This window comes from Paroedura picta, chromosome 3 (genome assembly GCF_049243985.1).
Source record: "Paroedura picta isolate Pp20150507F chromosome 3, Ppicta_v3.0, whole genome shotgun sequence".
Classification (NCBI taxonomy): domain Eukaryota; kingdom Metazoa; phylum Chordata; class Lepidosauria; order Squamata; family Gekkonidae; genus Paroedura; species Paroedura picta.
The window spans coordinates 137364687-137379407 of record NC_135371.1 but is presented as its reverse complement, the minus strand read 5'-3'; the positions used below and the strand labels follow the sequence as shown (position 1 = coordinate 137379407).

Here is a 14721-nt window from a genome sequence, read left to right as displayed (position 1 = left end):
TGTGAAATAAACTTGCACATAACACATTGTGGAAAGTCTGCAAGAGGATTTCCCCTTTTATGGAATCAAGTGCTTGTAGTCATTCATACCTTTCAAAGAACCTTCCTCGCATAGAAGACTAAGGAGGATTTCAATTCTCCTCGTGCTGCGGTTGCAACCCTCATTTTGGTCCCTCAGCATTCCCACAGCACTCTGCACGCAGGTCCTCAGAAGGATGGTGGTGTCTAAGACATGGGTCTTCCCAGGCACAGGAGGAGGGAAAAAGCCTATTAGCAGGCTGAAATAGTTCAGTCTAAAAACAGATTCACTATTTCTTCTTAATGAAGTATTTCACTTATTTAAAACATTTGAATAAATGTAATAAAGCCTACTTAGGCTTGCAGCAGCTCCCTAATCTGGCACCGGTCGAGGTAGCAGTAAAGATGGTAATGATGGTGCATTCGCCTTGCAGCACGGGCAGCGAGCCCAACTATCTTCTCTGAGAAGAACACAAGAAAGCTAGAGAAAGAACTGCCAGAGCAAAGCACCACGAAGCAGCTGCATCCTACTGCTGCATCTGGAAGAGTGGCAATAGCGGAGAGGCCTTGCTAGGAGCTAAAAAGTCAAGACGGAAAATTGGAAGGACTTTTGCACCTGAATTGTTAAGGTTGGGGTCAGAAAGATTTCATTGGGGGGAAAGTGAGCTATGCAGATACTTTACAGTGAAGGAATACCTGCCAAATATATATTTAAAAATCTCTCTGTAAGACACAAGCAAGAATAGTCGTGACCTTTTATTTTGTGATATGCTACTAGTGTTTTAAAAAATGCACAGTATTTTTCCAAAAGTTAGAGAGAATAATCAAAAGAACTCTGACTGGAGATAAACTTACGGACTGTTTTTCTTGTTCGGGTTCTGCCGACCCTTCTACTTCCATCTCATCTTCTTTTTCTTCTGCTCTCTCTGCCAATATAGCTGCAAAACAGAATGTCTCAGAGGAATGATATTTGCCTGCTGGTAAGCTTGAAGGGTCTAAGCATTCATTTTTAGACTACCAGGAACAGTCATTACATGTGTGAGGAAGACATGCTTATGCATGCAAGCACGTATACCTCCTCCCCAACCAAACACACACCCTTCAGGTGCCTACTAAGCTACTGAAATTCTTACGTCCAAGATTTCCTGCAGGCTCTCTCATGACCTCAGGAAACAGCTGGCTGATGGTGACATTTCTCAAAGCAGTTACATCAGAGACCATATCCTTGGATCGCCTCAGATCATCAATGTGAACAGACTGCCACAGCCCTAGTGGAACAACATTTCACGATTACAGGTTGCACTACATTGAAAGCTTCTTACACACAGACAAGTAGAAACCTGCAAGGACTTGCAGGCTGCTTTGGAAATATGGAGCCTAGAACACTATATTCCTTCCCCTGAGGTCCCTCCTCTCCTCATTCCAGGGTCCAACCCTTAATCTCTAGGAATTGCCTACCCTGGTGTTGGGAATCCTCTCTCTCTCCTACCCAAAGCAAATCTACCATCTGCCTCTCTGTCTTCCAACTGTCCCACCACCCACCACTCCGAGAGCCTCTATCTATCTAGGAAAACTATTGTCCAGTTGTGTGGTGCCAAACCACTGGGCCAGGCCCACTTGCATGTTAAGGAATTCTCAAGGACTTGTGTGTGTGTGTGTGTGTGTGTGTGTGTGTGTGTGTGTGTGTGTGTGTGTGTGTGTGAGGGGGTTCCCCACTTTACCTGCATCACCTCTCCTCACACTATTTCCTCTTTTGGCATATCCTCTCCCTCTCAGCCATTCAGCAACCTGCCTTTTATTGTCCTCCCATCTTCAACTGTATTTATTATTCATTTACTTCCCTTTTGCCCCACCTCTCTCCACAGTGAGGACCGAAGCATTTTATATTACTTTCCTTTCCTCCTTTTTATCTGCACAACAACCCAGTGGGTTAGGTTTGTCTGAAAGTAGGTGACTGGTCCAAAATCAGCCAGGGAGCTTCGATAGCAAGATGGGGATTCAAACCTGGGTTTCTCAGACCCTGCTCTGAAGCTCTAACCACTACACCACACTGACTTTTATAGGGGAGCTGTTATTGAACAGCTGCAAACTGTCAGGCCTAGCCAAGTCATGCAAGCTGGGTGGTTACTGCCAGGCCTAGGGCTGTCAACCTCTAGGTGGGACCAGGGACATGGAGATATTCCAGAATTACAACTGAGCTCCAGACAACAGAGATCTGTCCTCCTGGAGAAAAGGCCAGCTGCAAAAAAGGCTTTCTCCCAACTCTGCCTATCTCGAAAGATGGCCCCTTACCTTGATACAGGTGATCTGTCCATGACACAGTAACACTGAGACTGGACTACTATAATGCACTGTACATTGGTCTCCTATCACAATCAATTTGGAAACTCCAGATGGTGCAGAACACTTCAGCTTGGATAATATCATAATCCGGATAGAGCAAACATATTACTCTCATCCTACAGCCACTCCACAGGGTGCTCATCAGTTACTGGGCTCCATTTAAGGTCTTGGCTATCACATGCAAAGCCTTTCATAGCCTTGGAAATTCATATCTGCGAGGCCGCCTTTACTTCACTATGTGCTGCCATGACAAATTTGCTCAAGAGTCAACCTACAAATGTGCAATAACCAACAACTGCCATTTGGGTGCCTTCTCCACCACAGCCTCCCCCTCATGGAGCAGCCTGCCTGAGGAGGTTAGAAAGGATCTCATTTTCTCTTGGCTTTTCACAACTATGCAAAACTTAATTATTCAAGAGGGTTTTTCTACACAAGCAACAGAGTGACCCGGCACTAAAAGATTCACACACACACACACACACACAAAAGCTATACTGCTGTGTTTAGCTTGTTGAAACTAGAACTTTACTATGTAATTTCTGCATAATTTAATGAACCGTGTTAATACATAGGGTTTCCTTAAGTTGCTTTTAGAATTCCAATTGATTCTACAATCCTAATCCTGCTGTATTCTTTAATGAATGTCCTATCATATCGACTCACGCTGTGAATAATCAGCCCTGAGTCAAAGTGATAAAGGTAGATTATAAAAAGCCCAAATGCGTTTTAAAAATTAAAAATAATGAAAATGTTTCCATTAGCAGCAATTTTCAGGAGGATATAAAGCCATCAACTGCTTAATTTGTTTTGCGAATTTAACTAGCTCTTCTGAAACGCACAGAAGCATAAGTCATACCGACCTGCTTTCATTTTCTCAACTCTAATAACATTACTAGGGCTCCAGAAAGACAGCTAATAATAAAACCTCTTTCATGATAGGCTTATTATTTCTGGTTTTGGAAGAGTGTGATTAGACTTAAGATAATCTATACTAGACTACTGATGTTTCTCCTAAACTCTACAATTGCATAACAGAGCCCAGATCATGATATCTTTCTGAATTGCCTAGCAGGAACAGGCCAGGGCAAGAAAATACTCCAATGGCCTCAATCTTTTCCAGAGGGCAGAGTTCAGAAGTGTAGTATAAATAGAACAAACATTCAGATTTGGATGGCATTGTTTATCCTGCAATCAAGACCTCCCTCCCAAAATATTAACTGCAGTACTGAACAGTAGCAATATGAAATGTTTACGCAAGAAACACATTTTTTATGGTGGATGTTCCAAATGGGGCAGCAAAAGCCAAAATCATGGTGGTCTGTAATGGTAATGATGTTACACTACCAGGAAAATCAAATATTATTCTATACAGGTAGTCCTACCTCCATGAAATCCAACATAGGAGCTTCCTCCTTCAACTCGTGGCAGCTTAGTGATGAAGAACACAAAAACACAGGCCTTATTCAAATCAGTCTTGTTAATTTCATTAACAGCTGAGTATCTGCAAGGGAAAGGAAACGGTTGCCTCTGGTCATTGCAGTATTATGAAAGATCTTCATCCCCTGTTCAACTTACTCTGACTATCTTCCATTCGATCAACTTTCATTATTTTAAGAATAGGGCCCATCTCACCACAGCACTAAACTCATGGAAGTGGTAAATCTGGTCGCTTCCTGCTGTTCTGAAACAAGCGTGCAACCCTCCCCTCTCTTGTCCAGAATATGTGCTGGACCCTATAAACGTGATCTGAAGTTATCTGTCACTAAGGGTCATTCTCACAGGCTCAATGCTGCTTGAAGGAAGGGTCTAGACAGCCACCTAGCATGAAACATACTTAGCAGAGGCAACAAGCTGTGCACTAAGAGATCCATTTTCAAAGTCGGTCTGAATAATTAATATTTTATTTCCGAGTGTAGCATCAAGGAAATTCCTGGAACAAAAACCAAAATATGAGACAACGTAAGATTAGATTGGGGTTTTGTTTTTTTTACATAGTAGTGGACTACTACGCACAGAACACTACAAAGGACACACCTAAATCCAAACTCTCTACAAGATTTTCAGCACAGCCCTGCCTGCAGTATGGGGTCAGAGAAGTAGCCCTGAGAGGAACCCCCCCCCCAAAAAAAAAACAGCTGCAAACAAGACAGAAGCACCATCCTTCATCTCCACCCATTTATTCTTTTTGTTAAAACTATTTTATTCATTTTTGAAAAGAGATAAAAATGAAAGAGTTACATTTTAACCAGTAATCTCTCTACCCACATAGCTTAAAATTTAGTCTTATAAATCTCTAATAGCAGCAGATAGCTATTATTTTTTCTGATAGTCCAAAAAACACTTCCAGCACTATAGAAATATTTCTATTAATTCTCTGTGCAATAAGCTCGTTAACTTTGCCACTGATGCAAATTCTCCCAATTTATTCTTCCATGCCTCCATTTCTGGCAGCCACCCTTTCTTTCTACTCTGATGGTCTTATAAAACCTGGGACTGTGAAAGGTAGAAGCTCACCGAATTTCTTTCAAAAAGGAATGTTCTGTGTCAAATTGCTGCAAGGACAAAACTTTGATGCTCTCAATATTGTTCTGTAGTTCTGCTGACAAAATTTCCATGTCTGCAGTTGTCAGGAGTCTGGAGAAAGTAGTGATCTAAAATGATAACGAAGAAAGCAAGTTTATTTGCCAAATGTGATCAAAACTTTTAAGCATCATCTTCAAAATCTTGGAATCCCCATTTGGTCACTGGAAAGGAGTTCCACAGGCCCAAAGAGACCTTAATTTCTTAAACAGCAGGCCTCCCAATCCCACCCTTGAAACAATAACATTGTTAAAACAAATGGGAGAGACATTGATGTATACCAGAGGTTCTCAGCCTTCTTAAGCCTGTGTATATCTTTGGAATTCCATAGACACAACCACAAAATAGTCATTGTGGCAGGCAGAACCCCACACACACACACAGAAGAAACCCAAGGCCAAAAGAGGAGTAAGATTCACAAATACACTGGGAAAGATGAGTGAGACAGTGAATAAATCCAGCACTATAATTCTATCAGCTGCCACTGAAAGAATGCTATTTTAATTTGCACAGCTAATTAAACATCCAGTGCCCAATCAGAAACCTGAATGGGCAGGAGCTCAACATGGCTACACGCACTTTCTAAAAATACTTGTTGGGCACCAGGAATGGTGTTCATGATTGCCATGACAGCCATGGGCATCACATTGGGCAAATAAAAATATTTTCCTTACCACACACATTGGTTGCATGCAGGGCATATAGATATCCTTATCCATGGTTCCTCTATATATTTGTGAAACAGCCTGGGGGGTGGAAAGCTGGCTGCACCCTGATTGGCCCTGCCCCTGCAGCTCCCGCTCTCTGTCCCTGGACTCTAGCCTCTTTGCTCTCAGACATGCCTCAGTGCCTGGAGCCAGCAGCAGATAATCAGAGACGGCCCTGGGTAAAGGGTCATGGTGGAGGTCCTGCTAATTAGGGCCTCCCTGCCTGCTAGGCTGGGTCTGCTAATGAGGGCCTCCCTGCCTGCTAAGCTGGGCCTGCTAAGGAGCTCTGTCCCAGGCCTGCTGATGAGCTGGCCAGTCCCCGCCCACCCCACTTGATCCAGCTGCAAGCTGCGGCCCAAAGCCACCTTAAGCTGCCTGGCCAGGGGAGGGGACCCTTTCAAGGCCTGTTCTTAGGAACGGGCTTTGAAGCTAGTAAGATATAAATATGTCTAAGATATTACATAGGATGCTCACCCTGGTAACTACAAAAATTCTAATGTTTCCTGTCATCAAGCTGCTGACAAATCCTACAGTCTGGATGGGAATTCACTCTCCTACCTATTTGCTTAAATTAACTCCCCAGGAAACACATGAACAACATGCAAATCAATGGTGGTAATAGCAAATGTAAACTTCCAACATCTAGGAACACTGGTGTCCCTTCCCAAGGAAATCCTGACACTGTGCTGTTAATTCCAGTTTCAGTACGTTCCTTCCCCATGATCTACCAAAGGATCATAACCAAGAGAACATTGGACTTACTGTGAAGATTCTTCCTTCTCAGGGGCATGGAGGGCACTCGGATACACTTGGGTTTCTCTTCGCACAACCACTGGAGGCAGGAAATTGATTGTACTTTCCACCTCCAAGAGGAGTCGTCGTCTACCCTCAATCTGGAGACTTCCGTAACCGATGTTTACTCTGCTGCCACCTGCCTGCTGCTACAGTACTTCTGAGGGTCGTCTCACAGTTGCCCCTGACTACACAGGCCACACCACAGCCCAGCTTTTTGCACACAGCCTGTGGTGGACACAGCCTGTGGTATGCACAGCAGTGGTGGGGAGAGGGCCCTCAGAGACCTGCCACTGCAGCAGACAGGCAGCCGCAGAGGCGTGACGGTTAGTGGCCTGAGACAATGGTGGGGGCAAGGAGAGGCAGAGGGGCAAAGAACACCCGCTGGTGAACTGTCTGATGGGCAGCTGAAGGAAGTTTTTTGTCTCAACCTCCTACAGCAGAGATTTTCCTCTTGAAGACTTCATGTCTTCCATCTGAACCTTTGAGGGAGGTTTTCCCAAAGTTCCTTACTCTGAGGATACTTTTCCTGGTAGCTGTTACATCAGTAAGACAGGTCTCAAGATATAGGTTCTCTTTTAATCAAAAAGGGCTTATACATCTTCCATAAGGACATGGTGGTTCTGAGCACAGATCCCACCTTAATTCCCCAGATCAACACATCTTTCCACAGTCCACAGGAGACATATTTGCTGTCCTTCTGCCAGAAGTCATCTCATCCTGGGGAGAAGAAATGGCACTGGCTTTGCACATATATTAGAAGGACAAAGCCATTTAGAAAGTTGGGTTCCTTTTTTTTTGTGGCTTTTCATCCAGCAGCCATGGTGGGAAATGTTTCTAAGGCTACACTAAGCAAATTGCTAAAGGATTGCATCTTCTTAGCATATGAATCTTAGGGCCTTCAAGTTCCAAAGGGATCATAGCTCATTCAACAAATGTTTCTATGTCAGCAGAGTTCAACACAAATGCATCAGTTGCAGACATCTACAACAACACCTGTTGGTGGGCCTTGGTGTCAATATTTATCAGGCACTATAAGACGGACCCTATTACTCAACTGATGCAGCATTTGGGTGGAGAGTCCTACAAGCAAGTAGCCTAGCCCTACTGTTATCGCTTTGCCTACCAGTCACTTTTCCCTCCCTGGATCAGATGAGCATTGCAACATCCTAAATGTATCAGTGTCCTCCCCTCAAAAGAGAATGGAACACTGGACTCACTATGAATGTTCCTATGAAGGTTCACACTCTGAACCCACCCTAGTTGGAAGGACTGTTCAGCCTATTACACTTCCTAAATGGTGACTTGACTACCAATCTCCATGTTCATTGTTCTTTCACTGTTCCAACAATTTATCTTTACCTATATGGTTTGTCTCATAGGGTTCTGTAGGCCTTGTTGTCTGGCACATGTTGTGAACTGTTATCACCTGTGGAAGTCTTCAGACTGAGGGTGGTCTCCTTCTCCCCTGAAGAAGAACAGTGCAATGTATTTCCTGTCTCCAGGGATTGTGGGAAGAGAAACCCAAACATATTAAAGTATCCTCCTGTCCTCAAGAGAAAACTGGACTGGACAGAATGCTGCTTGGCCATGGCAGTCCAGTGGATAGTTTCACTGAGTTCAATATTGTCTTAACTGACTATAAGAAGAGCTCCCATTCAATGAATTAATATATTCAGCAAAACTTAGACCTGTTGCTGGTTGTCTCATTCCCACATGCTGCAAGTCTTAACCTTCATATTCCCAGCCAAACATAGCTTCATCGAACGCACTCTTGAATCATACCCAAGAAAGATTAAATAGAAGTACAGTACAGTCCCGTGCTTACAATTCCAAGGTAGGCCTAATGCCATCTCATAAGAGCTTTGAATCTTTAAGTATATAAAACAAATGAAAATTTTTTTTAGCAACTCACCTCATTGAAGATTGTGATACCTTTCAACTCTGTGCAAAGGCAATCACGGAGGAAATCTGACAGAGAAATGTGCTGCTGTTGCTGAAAGTAGATTCTAGCCAAACTATCTGCCTGAGAGCCCCCCAGTCGTGAATTACCAAGGCGGACAACAGAATCTGGGGTTGCACAGTTCAAGAGGACTAGTATGGCCTGTTTTTGTATTTCTGGCATCAGTTCTTCAGGAGGACAATCCTTTTTCAGCCTCTCTGTCACTTGCATGACAACTGAGGCACAGGTGTCAGGATGATATCCAACAAAGGCATCAGAAGGACTGTATTTTTGCTGGCCCATAAACTGTTTTTCTGTATCCACTGCTATGAAGTTGTTCACCCATTTCTTCAGTTCTTCCACAATGCTCCTCTGTAATTTGTTCAACACAGTATTGATATCCAGATAGTGTTTTTCAAGTCTATTGATTAATGGAATGGGAAACTGTTTATATACCACTTCTTTCTCCTCAATGACAATCAAACGGAACTTTGGATGCACTCTGCACTTCACTCTATGGGTTCCCAAACCCAAGTCAACATATTTTTGACCAGCAAGTTGCACATAATACTGGTTGAGGGCATCATAGAGGCTTTCATAGAGATTCTGCAGGTTAAGAAGGACCACCATCTGTCCTGTCTCCATGCAGATCTTCACTCGGTTAATGTTTCTGCAGATCTGAGTATATTCTTGGTCTTTTGGAAAGCTGGAACCAAATATAATTTCTGGTTGCTGTTCACCTTTGAAAAAAGCTTGTTGAAGAATCTGTAGTGCTGCATAATTATGTGTTAACACTAGCAGATATCGGCATTCACCATCCTGGAAGTCATTGTAAATGTTTTGTTTGACCAAGTCAATTGTGCTGATCTCAGAAATTACATCTCCTTTCTCTGGGATCTTAGACATAAAAATGTCCAAAGCCTTAACATCTTCTTTGCCACTGAAATTACGGAGAACAGCCTCTGATATGTCATGGGGAGATGGCATTCTCTTAGATGTTTTTGTCAAAGCAAAAACCATTTTTATGAGGCTGTAATAGTCACGCAACCCAAAAAATTCCTTACTTTGAAGCTTGCAAATTTCTTCATATGCATTTGCAAAGATGGGGAAAAGGTGTTCAATTTTATTCAAAGTGACACGTTCCGAAGAGCAAATACCCTGTGCACTTTCTATAAGCTCCTTTTTGTTTGGGTCTCCACGGGACACAAAGATACCCCGATTCATCTTGGCAGGATCCAAAGCCCAGTTAGATATCCCAATAAAGCCAACTTTTTTATGAGGATGTGGATCATCGTCAACACATCCATCTTCCAAGAGGGGATGAAGGGTCTTCAGAGGCATTTTGGGGGAGTCCTCAGCCAAGCCAATTTCATCTAAGACTACAACAGAAACATATTCCTTCAAGTTCTTCCCTTCTTGGAAACGAGCACAGTGCTTGAAAGTATTTATGATTCCCTCAGGAGTGGAGTGTGGGCTGCACTGAAAAGACACCAAATGGATCTGTTTCAATTCTTTATACAACTCAGAATATGCTGCTTGACCTTGCATGGCATCAGCCACGATCGTTTTGGCAAGAGATTTGGAACTGCCAGGTTTCCCAATAAGAAACAAAGGGATTTTAAGTTCAATGCAGATTACCATCATGAACACATTTTCCTTCAGTGCCAAGTTCCTAGCTATTGTTTCCCCCAGAGGTGCACCGCTCAAGAACAGGTCCTGAATTAAGTTGATTTCTTCAAGAATTCCCTTTTCATTGTCATATGGCTCTGGAAGGACCTTGCTGATGACTCTTCGGTATCTCTCTTTCTTTTCCAGGGATGCATGGTAACAGACACCAACTGAAAGTACCAAAGACCAAATAACTTTGTCTCTATTCATGTATTTGGTATGCGTTTTCTTATCTGCAAGACTCTTTGCCAAGTGTTTCATTAGGAGTTCACTGTGACTATGAAACCACTTGAAGACTTCCACGCAGCGTTCCACATCCCTGAGGCTGATAAAACTACATTCATCGCTCTGTTTTCTCATATAAATCTGAGAGTTATAGAGCACTTCTGTTATCGTCTTGATTTCAGCTCCGGACATTTGTATTGAGCGGGTAAGCCTCTGTACGATTTGCTGTATATATAATTTTTCAGTAACGTTGTTCAGTTGTCCAAAATCCCACACAAGAGGTATCATGCTAGGAGGGAGCGCATGGACCCGGTATACAAGCTGCCTAAGAGGAACAGAGCCAAGCTTTTCCTGGGTGTCTTCAGCTTTAACACGATAGCCTAAACCAGCTGATTCTAAGCGCTCAATCATTTTTTCAGTGTGCTTACGATAAGGATTGCATGCAGCTATGATTTGCAAGCCTGAGTTGTGGGTCAAAGGTTGTCCCTCTACTGTGCGATCACACAGGACTTCTTTGATGCTGCTGACAGCTGCAGTCGTGTTGGCTTCATCAAAAAATAAGATTGTGTCAAATTGGCAAAGCTGCTTATTTTTAATAGCAAGTTGTTCAGCTTCCTTGATTTTGTTATAGATTGCATCTGCAGTTGTCCCCCCATGGACTTTGATGAGAGTCATGTTCTCAGTATCAGCACCGCACCTACGCAATTCACACAGAAATTTTATAAGCCTGGTTTTTCCACAGCCAGTTTCTCCCATAATAACAACAGGAATTCCACATCTGAATCGCATCTCAATAGCCAGGATCTTCAGAATATTGTCTGTTGTAAGCTCGTAAGTTTCATCAGGGTCAACTGGCCATTCAATTCCTAAAACCATGCAAAGTTTAGCAATTTTCTCATTTCTGGGCAGTTCATCAAAATTAACATTGAAGGGAACTCTCTGAAGGACCAATCCATGGTACAGCTGGGCAGACATAACATTCTTTTTGATGACAGTGCCATTCAAGGGATTAATGGCATCAATCCCACCATTACTATTGGCCTGGAGATGAAACCCAAGGAAAGTCATGGATATACCGTCACGATTAAAGAAAATGTAAGGGTGAGGTTCAGACTCCCACTTTTTCCGAATGCGGAAGGGAACAAGATCTTCTTCAGTGACTCCTTCCATGTCAAAGAACTGGCTTCCAGGGCTTTCGTCAGAAATATTAAGTGAAGGTGTTGCAAAATCCCTAGCCATCAAGATCATGAAGGTAACCACAAACTGTTTGAAGCCTTGCAAAGTATCTTCCACAAAACAAGGGTTGCAGAATACAGATGATTCACAGTTTTTAAGCTGAACATTCAGAAACCAAGCAAAGTTTCTCAGTTCTGACCAAGAAGGATCTATTACTCCACAATGTATCAGCAGTAACTGCAGGCATTGCACTTCAGTCCCTTCAACACTGCCAGCTTCATACTGAAACATATCAAGATTATAGCCTGCGTTAGATCTTATTAAGTACTGGAATGGTCTCTGAAAAGCCTCGCTACGGAAAATTTTGAAATCCATTCCTGGGTCCAAGCAGCCATAGGACGAATTCCTCTTGGTATCCATTTCTAGTACTTCCTTGGGAGGCCTGCACATTATTTTGGGGAATGCATCGAGCAGGTTGTACTTTAATTCAGGAGACATCTGTAAAAGAGAACAAGAGATCAAGGGCATTGTATCACTTTCCCACAGAATTCTAATTCTTACCTGCAGGCAGGACAGGCCCCTTGCAGTGATTGACAACTCTTTATTCAAAAGCAAATTATAACTAGCCACTGCTCAACATCATATAGAATTTTAATTGGATAAAAGGAAACTGCAAGTATATTCATTCTAAATGTCACACAACCATACATTTCAGACAATCAGTTATCAATGGCTAATGTAAGCATTTATCAATGTACTAATATTTTTCTAGGTAGAAAAATACTACAGTCATCTTTGTACCCCATAAGCATTTAACATAAACAGATATCTTTAAGGACTAAGTACTGATATGGTTCCATTAACTTACAGCTCTTGTTTGCTTTTCTGGTGATAGAGATGATTCAAGTATTTCTACAACATACAAATGGCATTGCTTCCTCAGCCAGAGTTTTCCATCCGTATCTCCCAGATAACGTAAAACTAAAAGCTTGAACAGAAATTCTTGAATTCCAGATTGAACCTAAAAAAAGAGAATAACTTAACAAGAAGGATTCATTTAATCAGTCTCTCACAATCTTACCTGTCTACTTACAGAACAGTTTATTGTGGGGCCTAGAGGTGATAAGGGAGCAAAGCTGAGAAAGGAAGCACCCAAAGACATTGTTGGGAAAATTATAACCACAGCTTTTATTAAATACATCCAGGGAAGAAGTGCCACAGCACAAGAACGGATCCAGCATCAGGCGACCTGCTTGTTGCCAGATAAACTGACCCCCATCCCATCCACTGGGGGGGATGAAACCATGGAGTGGCAAGCCCTGGGACCCATGTGGATACCAGCTGCTGCATGGCTCCCTTGCCACCTGGTGATGAGAGTCAGCTGGCAGCTCCAGAGCTGGGCATGGAGCTAAATGGCTCAGTCACCAAGACCCCTTAAGGGAGTCTCCAGAACAGATATGTTCCAATGCCCAAAATACCCAAGCTGTGACAAGAGTAACACAACAAGCAAACAAGTCTTGAATTGCAACCACTCACAACTGAAATGCAAAAGAAAATTGGGGAGGAAAGAAAGCCAGCAACACTAAGGGCAAGTTGGTCGTGGCAGCCTGTTAAAATTGAAGAGGGGTGGCCAAAGCCCTGCTCCTCTGGCCCGGCCCTGGAAGATGCTACTGGCTGGCCCAGGCTGCACCTAACACTACACCCAAGAGCCACGTGGAGCTGATGAACAGCCCTCCTCGGCTTGCCCCAGACCCAGGCTGCAAAGGTGGCACTTGAGTCTGTGCTGCTGCATGTGGGCGGAAGAGGGACATTTCGGACTACCATAACTCTCCCTGTCAAATCTGCAGTATACTCACTGAAGAGGTGATGTCAAAATGAAATATCATCGGTTGTTTCTGGTGCCGACGGTTCAGGAATGGGAGGAGAGACTTCAGCACTTTGCCTTCATCAATACGGGAGTCTATCAGACGAATGGTTTTTAATGGCACTTTATCATCTTGAAGTTTAGCCTTCAATTTCTCGTGAAGTCTCCTTATGTAGAGAGACTTTCCTGTTATTAGTAACAAAAACATAGTAATTAACAGGTAGAATAACAGAAATCAAATACACCACATCAGATTGGTTGGAAACTAAGAGCACAAGGGCCTGAATTAAGGTAAAGGTAAAGGTATCCCCTGTGCAAGCACCGAGTCATGTCTGACCCTTGGGGTGACGCCCTCCAGCGTTTTCATGGCAGACTCAATACGGGGTGGTTTGCCAGTGCCTTCCCCAGTCATTACCATTTACCCCCCAGCAAGCTGGGTACTCATTTTACCGACCTCGGAAGGATGGAAGGCTGAGTCAACCTTGAGCCGGCTGCTGGGATTGAACTCCCAGCCTCATGGGCAAAGCTTTCAGACGGCTGCCTTACCACTCTGCGCCACAAGAGGCTCTAGGGCCTGAATTACTGATCAGCAAAAAACAACAGATTGTATCAGATACAATTTAGTCTACATTCATGGATATGTCCGCAGCACCTATTTCCCCTAGATATAGTTCAGGGTGTACTAGTCACTGCTGATACCAGTTGCCTGGTATTATTCATGGGTAAATCTCCATTCTGGATTCTGTTGTGGAAGACTTGGCACCTCCCACAAAAGCACAGGCTTTACAATTGACATTGAGAGCTGGTAGTTCATCAACACACAGATTTACTTATACCACACCTGAACTGCTTCATTTCCTTTCTGATTGTTGCATTCAGGGACATGGATGCCCAGGAAAAAGCTGTATATATTTTACATGAATTTATCTATATATTGCCAGTATAGAAGGAATACTATAGAAATGAAAACAACTGATTAATTTAAAAAGCAACAAAAATTAGTGAAATACTAAAGAGCCATCCCTTGTGTAAAGAAATTCAGCTCTCTTTCTAGGAGTCTGTGACCACCATTAAAGGATTCTTCTGGGCTACAGAAGCAAACTTTATGAGGATCCCAATAAGTGTTTTTTTCCATTTTAGAATTTCTTAACAGAAGTAAAAGAAAAGCTTTGAAATGCTCAAGAGGTGACACATTTTATCGAATCAATCAAGATCAGATAAGTGATTAGAAAGAAAAAACACAAAATTCAGATGCTACCCCCCCACACACACACACACAGTGGAATGCATTCATGCAGAAATGCGGTAGCAGCTTCGGCTCATAGCCCTTGTTTACTGCAGGTATTGCAAAATTAGAATGCATATTACCAAGGTGTTAATAATCCTTTTTAAATTGAACTTCAAATA

The 14721-nt window shown here is 42.9% G+C and overlaps 1 protein-coding gene across 7 annotated transcripts in view; it reads right to left on the bottom strand.

The window, feature by feature from the left end:
* Nucleotides 1-14721, bottom strand: part of RNF213 (ring finger protein 213) — a 135791-nt gene that overhangs the window by 41158 nt on the left and 79912 nt on the right. For all 7 annotated transcript variants that reach the window (XM_077328190.1, XM_077328195.1, XM_077328193.1 and 4 more), the window contains 9 exons: nt 13307-13500; nt 12319-12471; nt 8355-11948; nt 4875-5011; nt 4195-4290; nt 3743-3861; nt 1151-1285; nt 873-955; nt 90-237 (listed from right to left, as the gene is read on the bottom strand). In XM_077328190.1, coding sequence (XP_077184305.1) covers nt 90-237; nt 873-955; nt 1151-1285; nt 3743-3861; nt 4195-4290; nt 4875-5011; nt 8355-11948; nt 12319-12471; nt 13307-13500 — 4659 coding nt within the window. The remainder of the gene's footprint in view (nt 1-89; nt 238-872; nt 956-1150; nt 1286-3742; nt 3862-4194; nt 4291-4874; nt 5012-8354; nt 11949-12318; nt 12472-13306; nt 13501-14721) is intronic.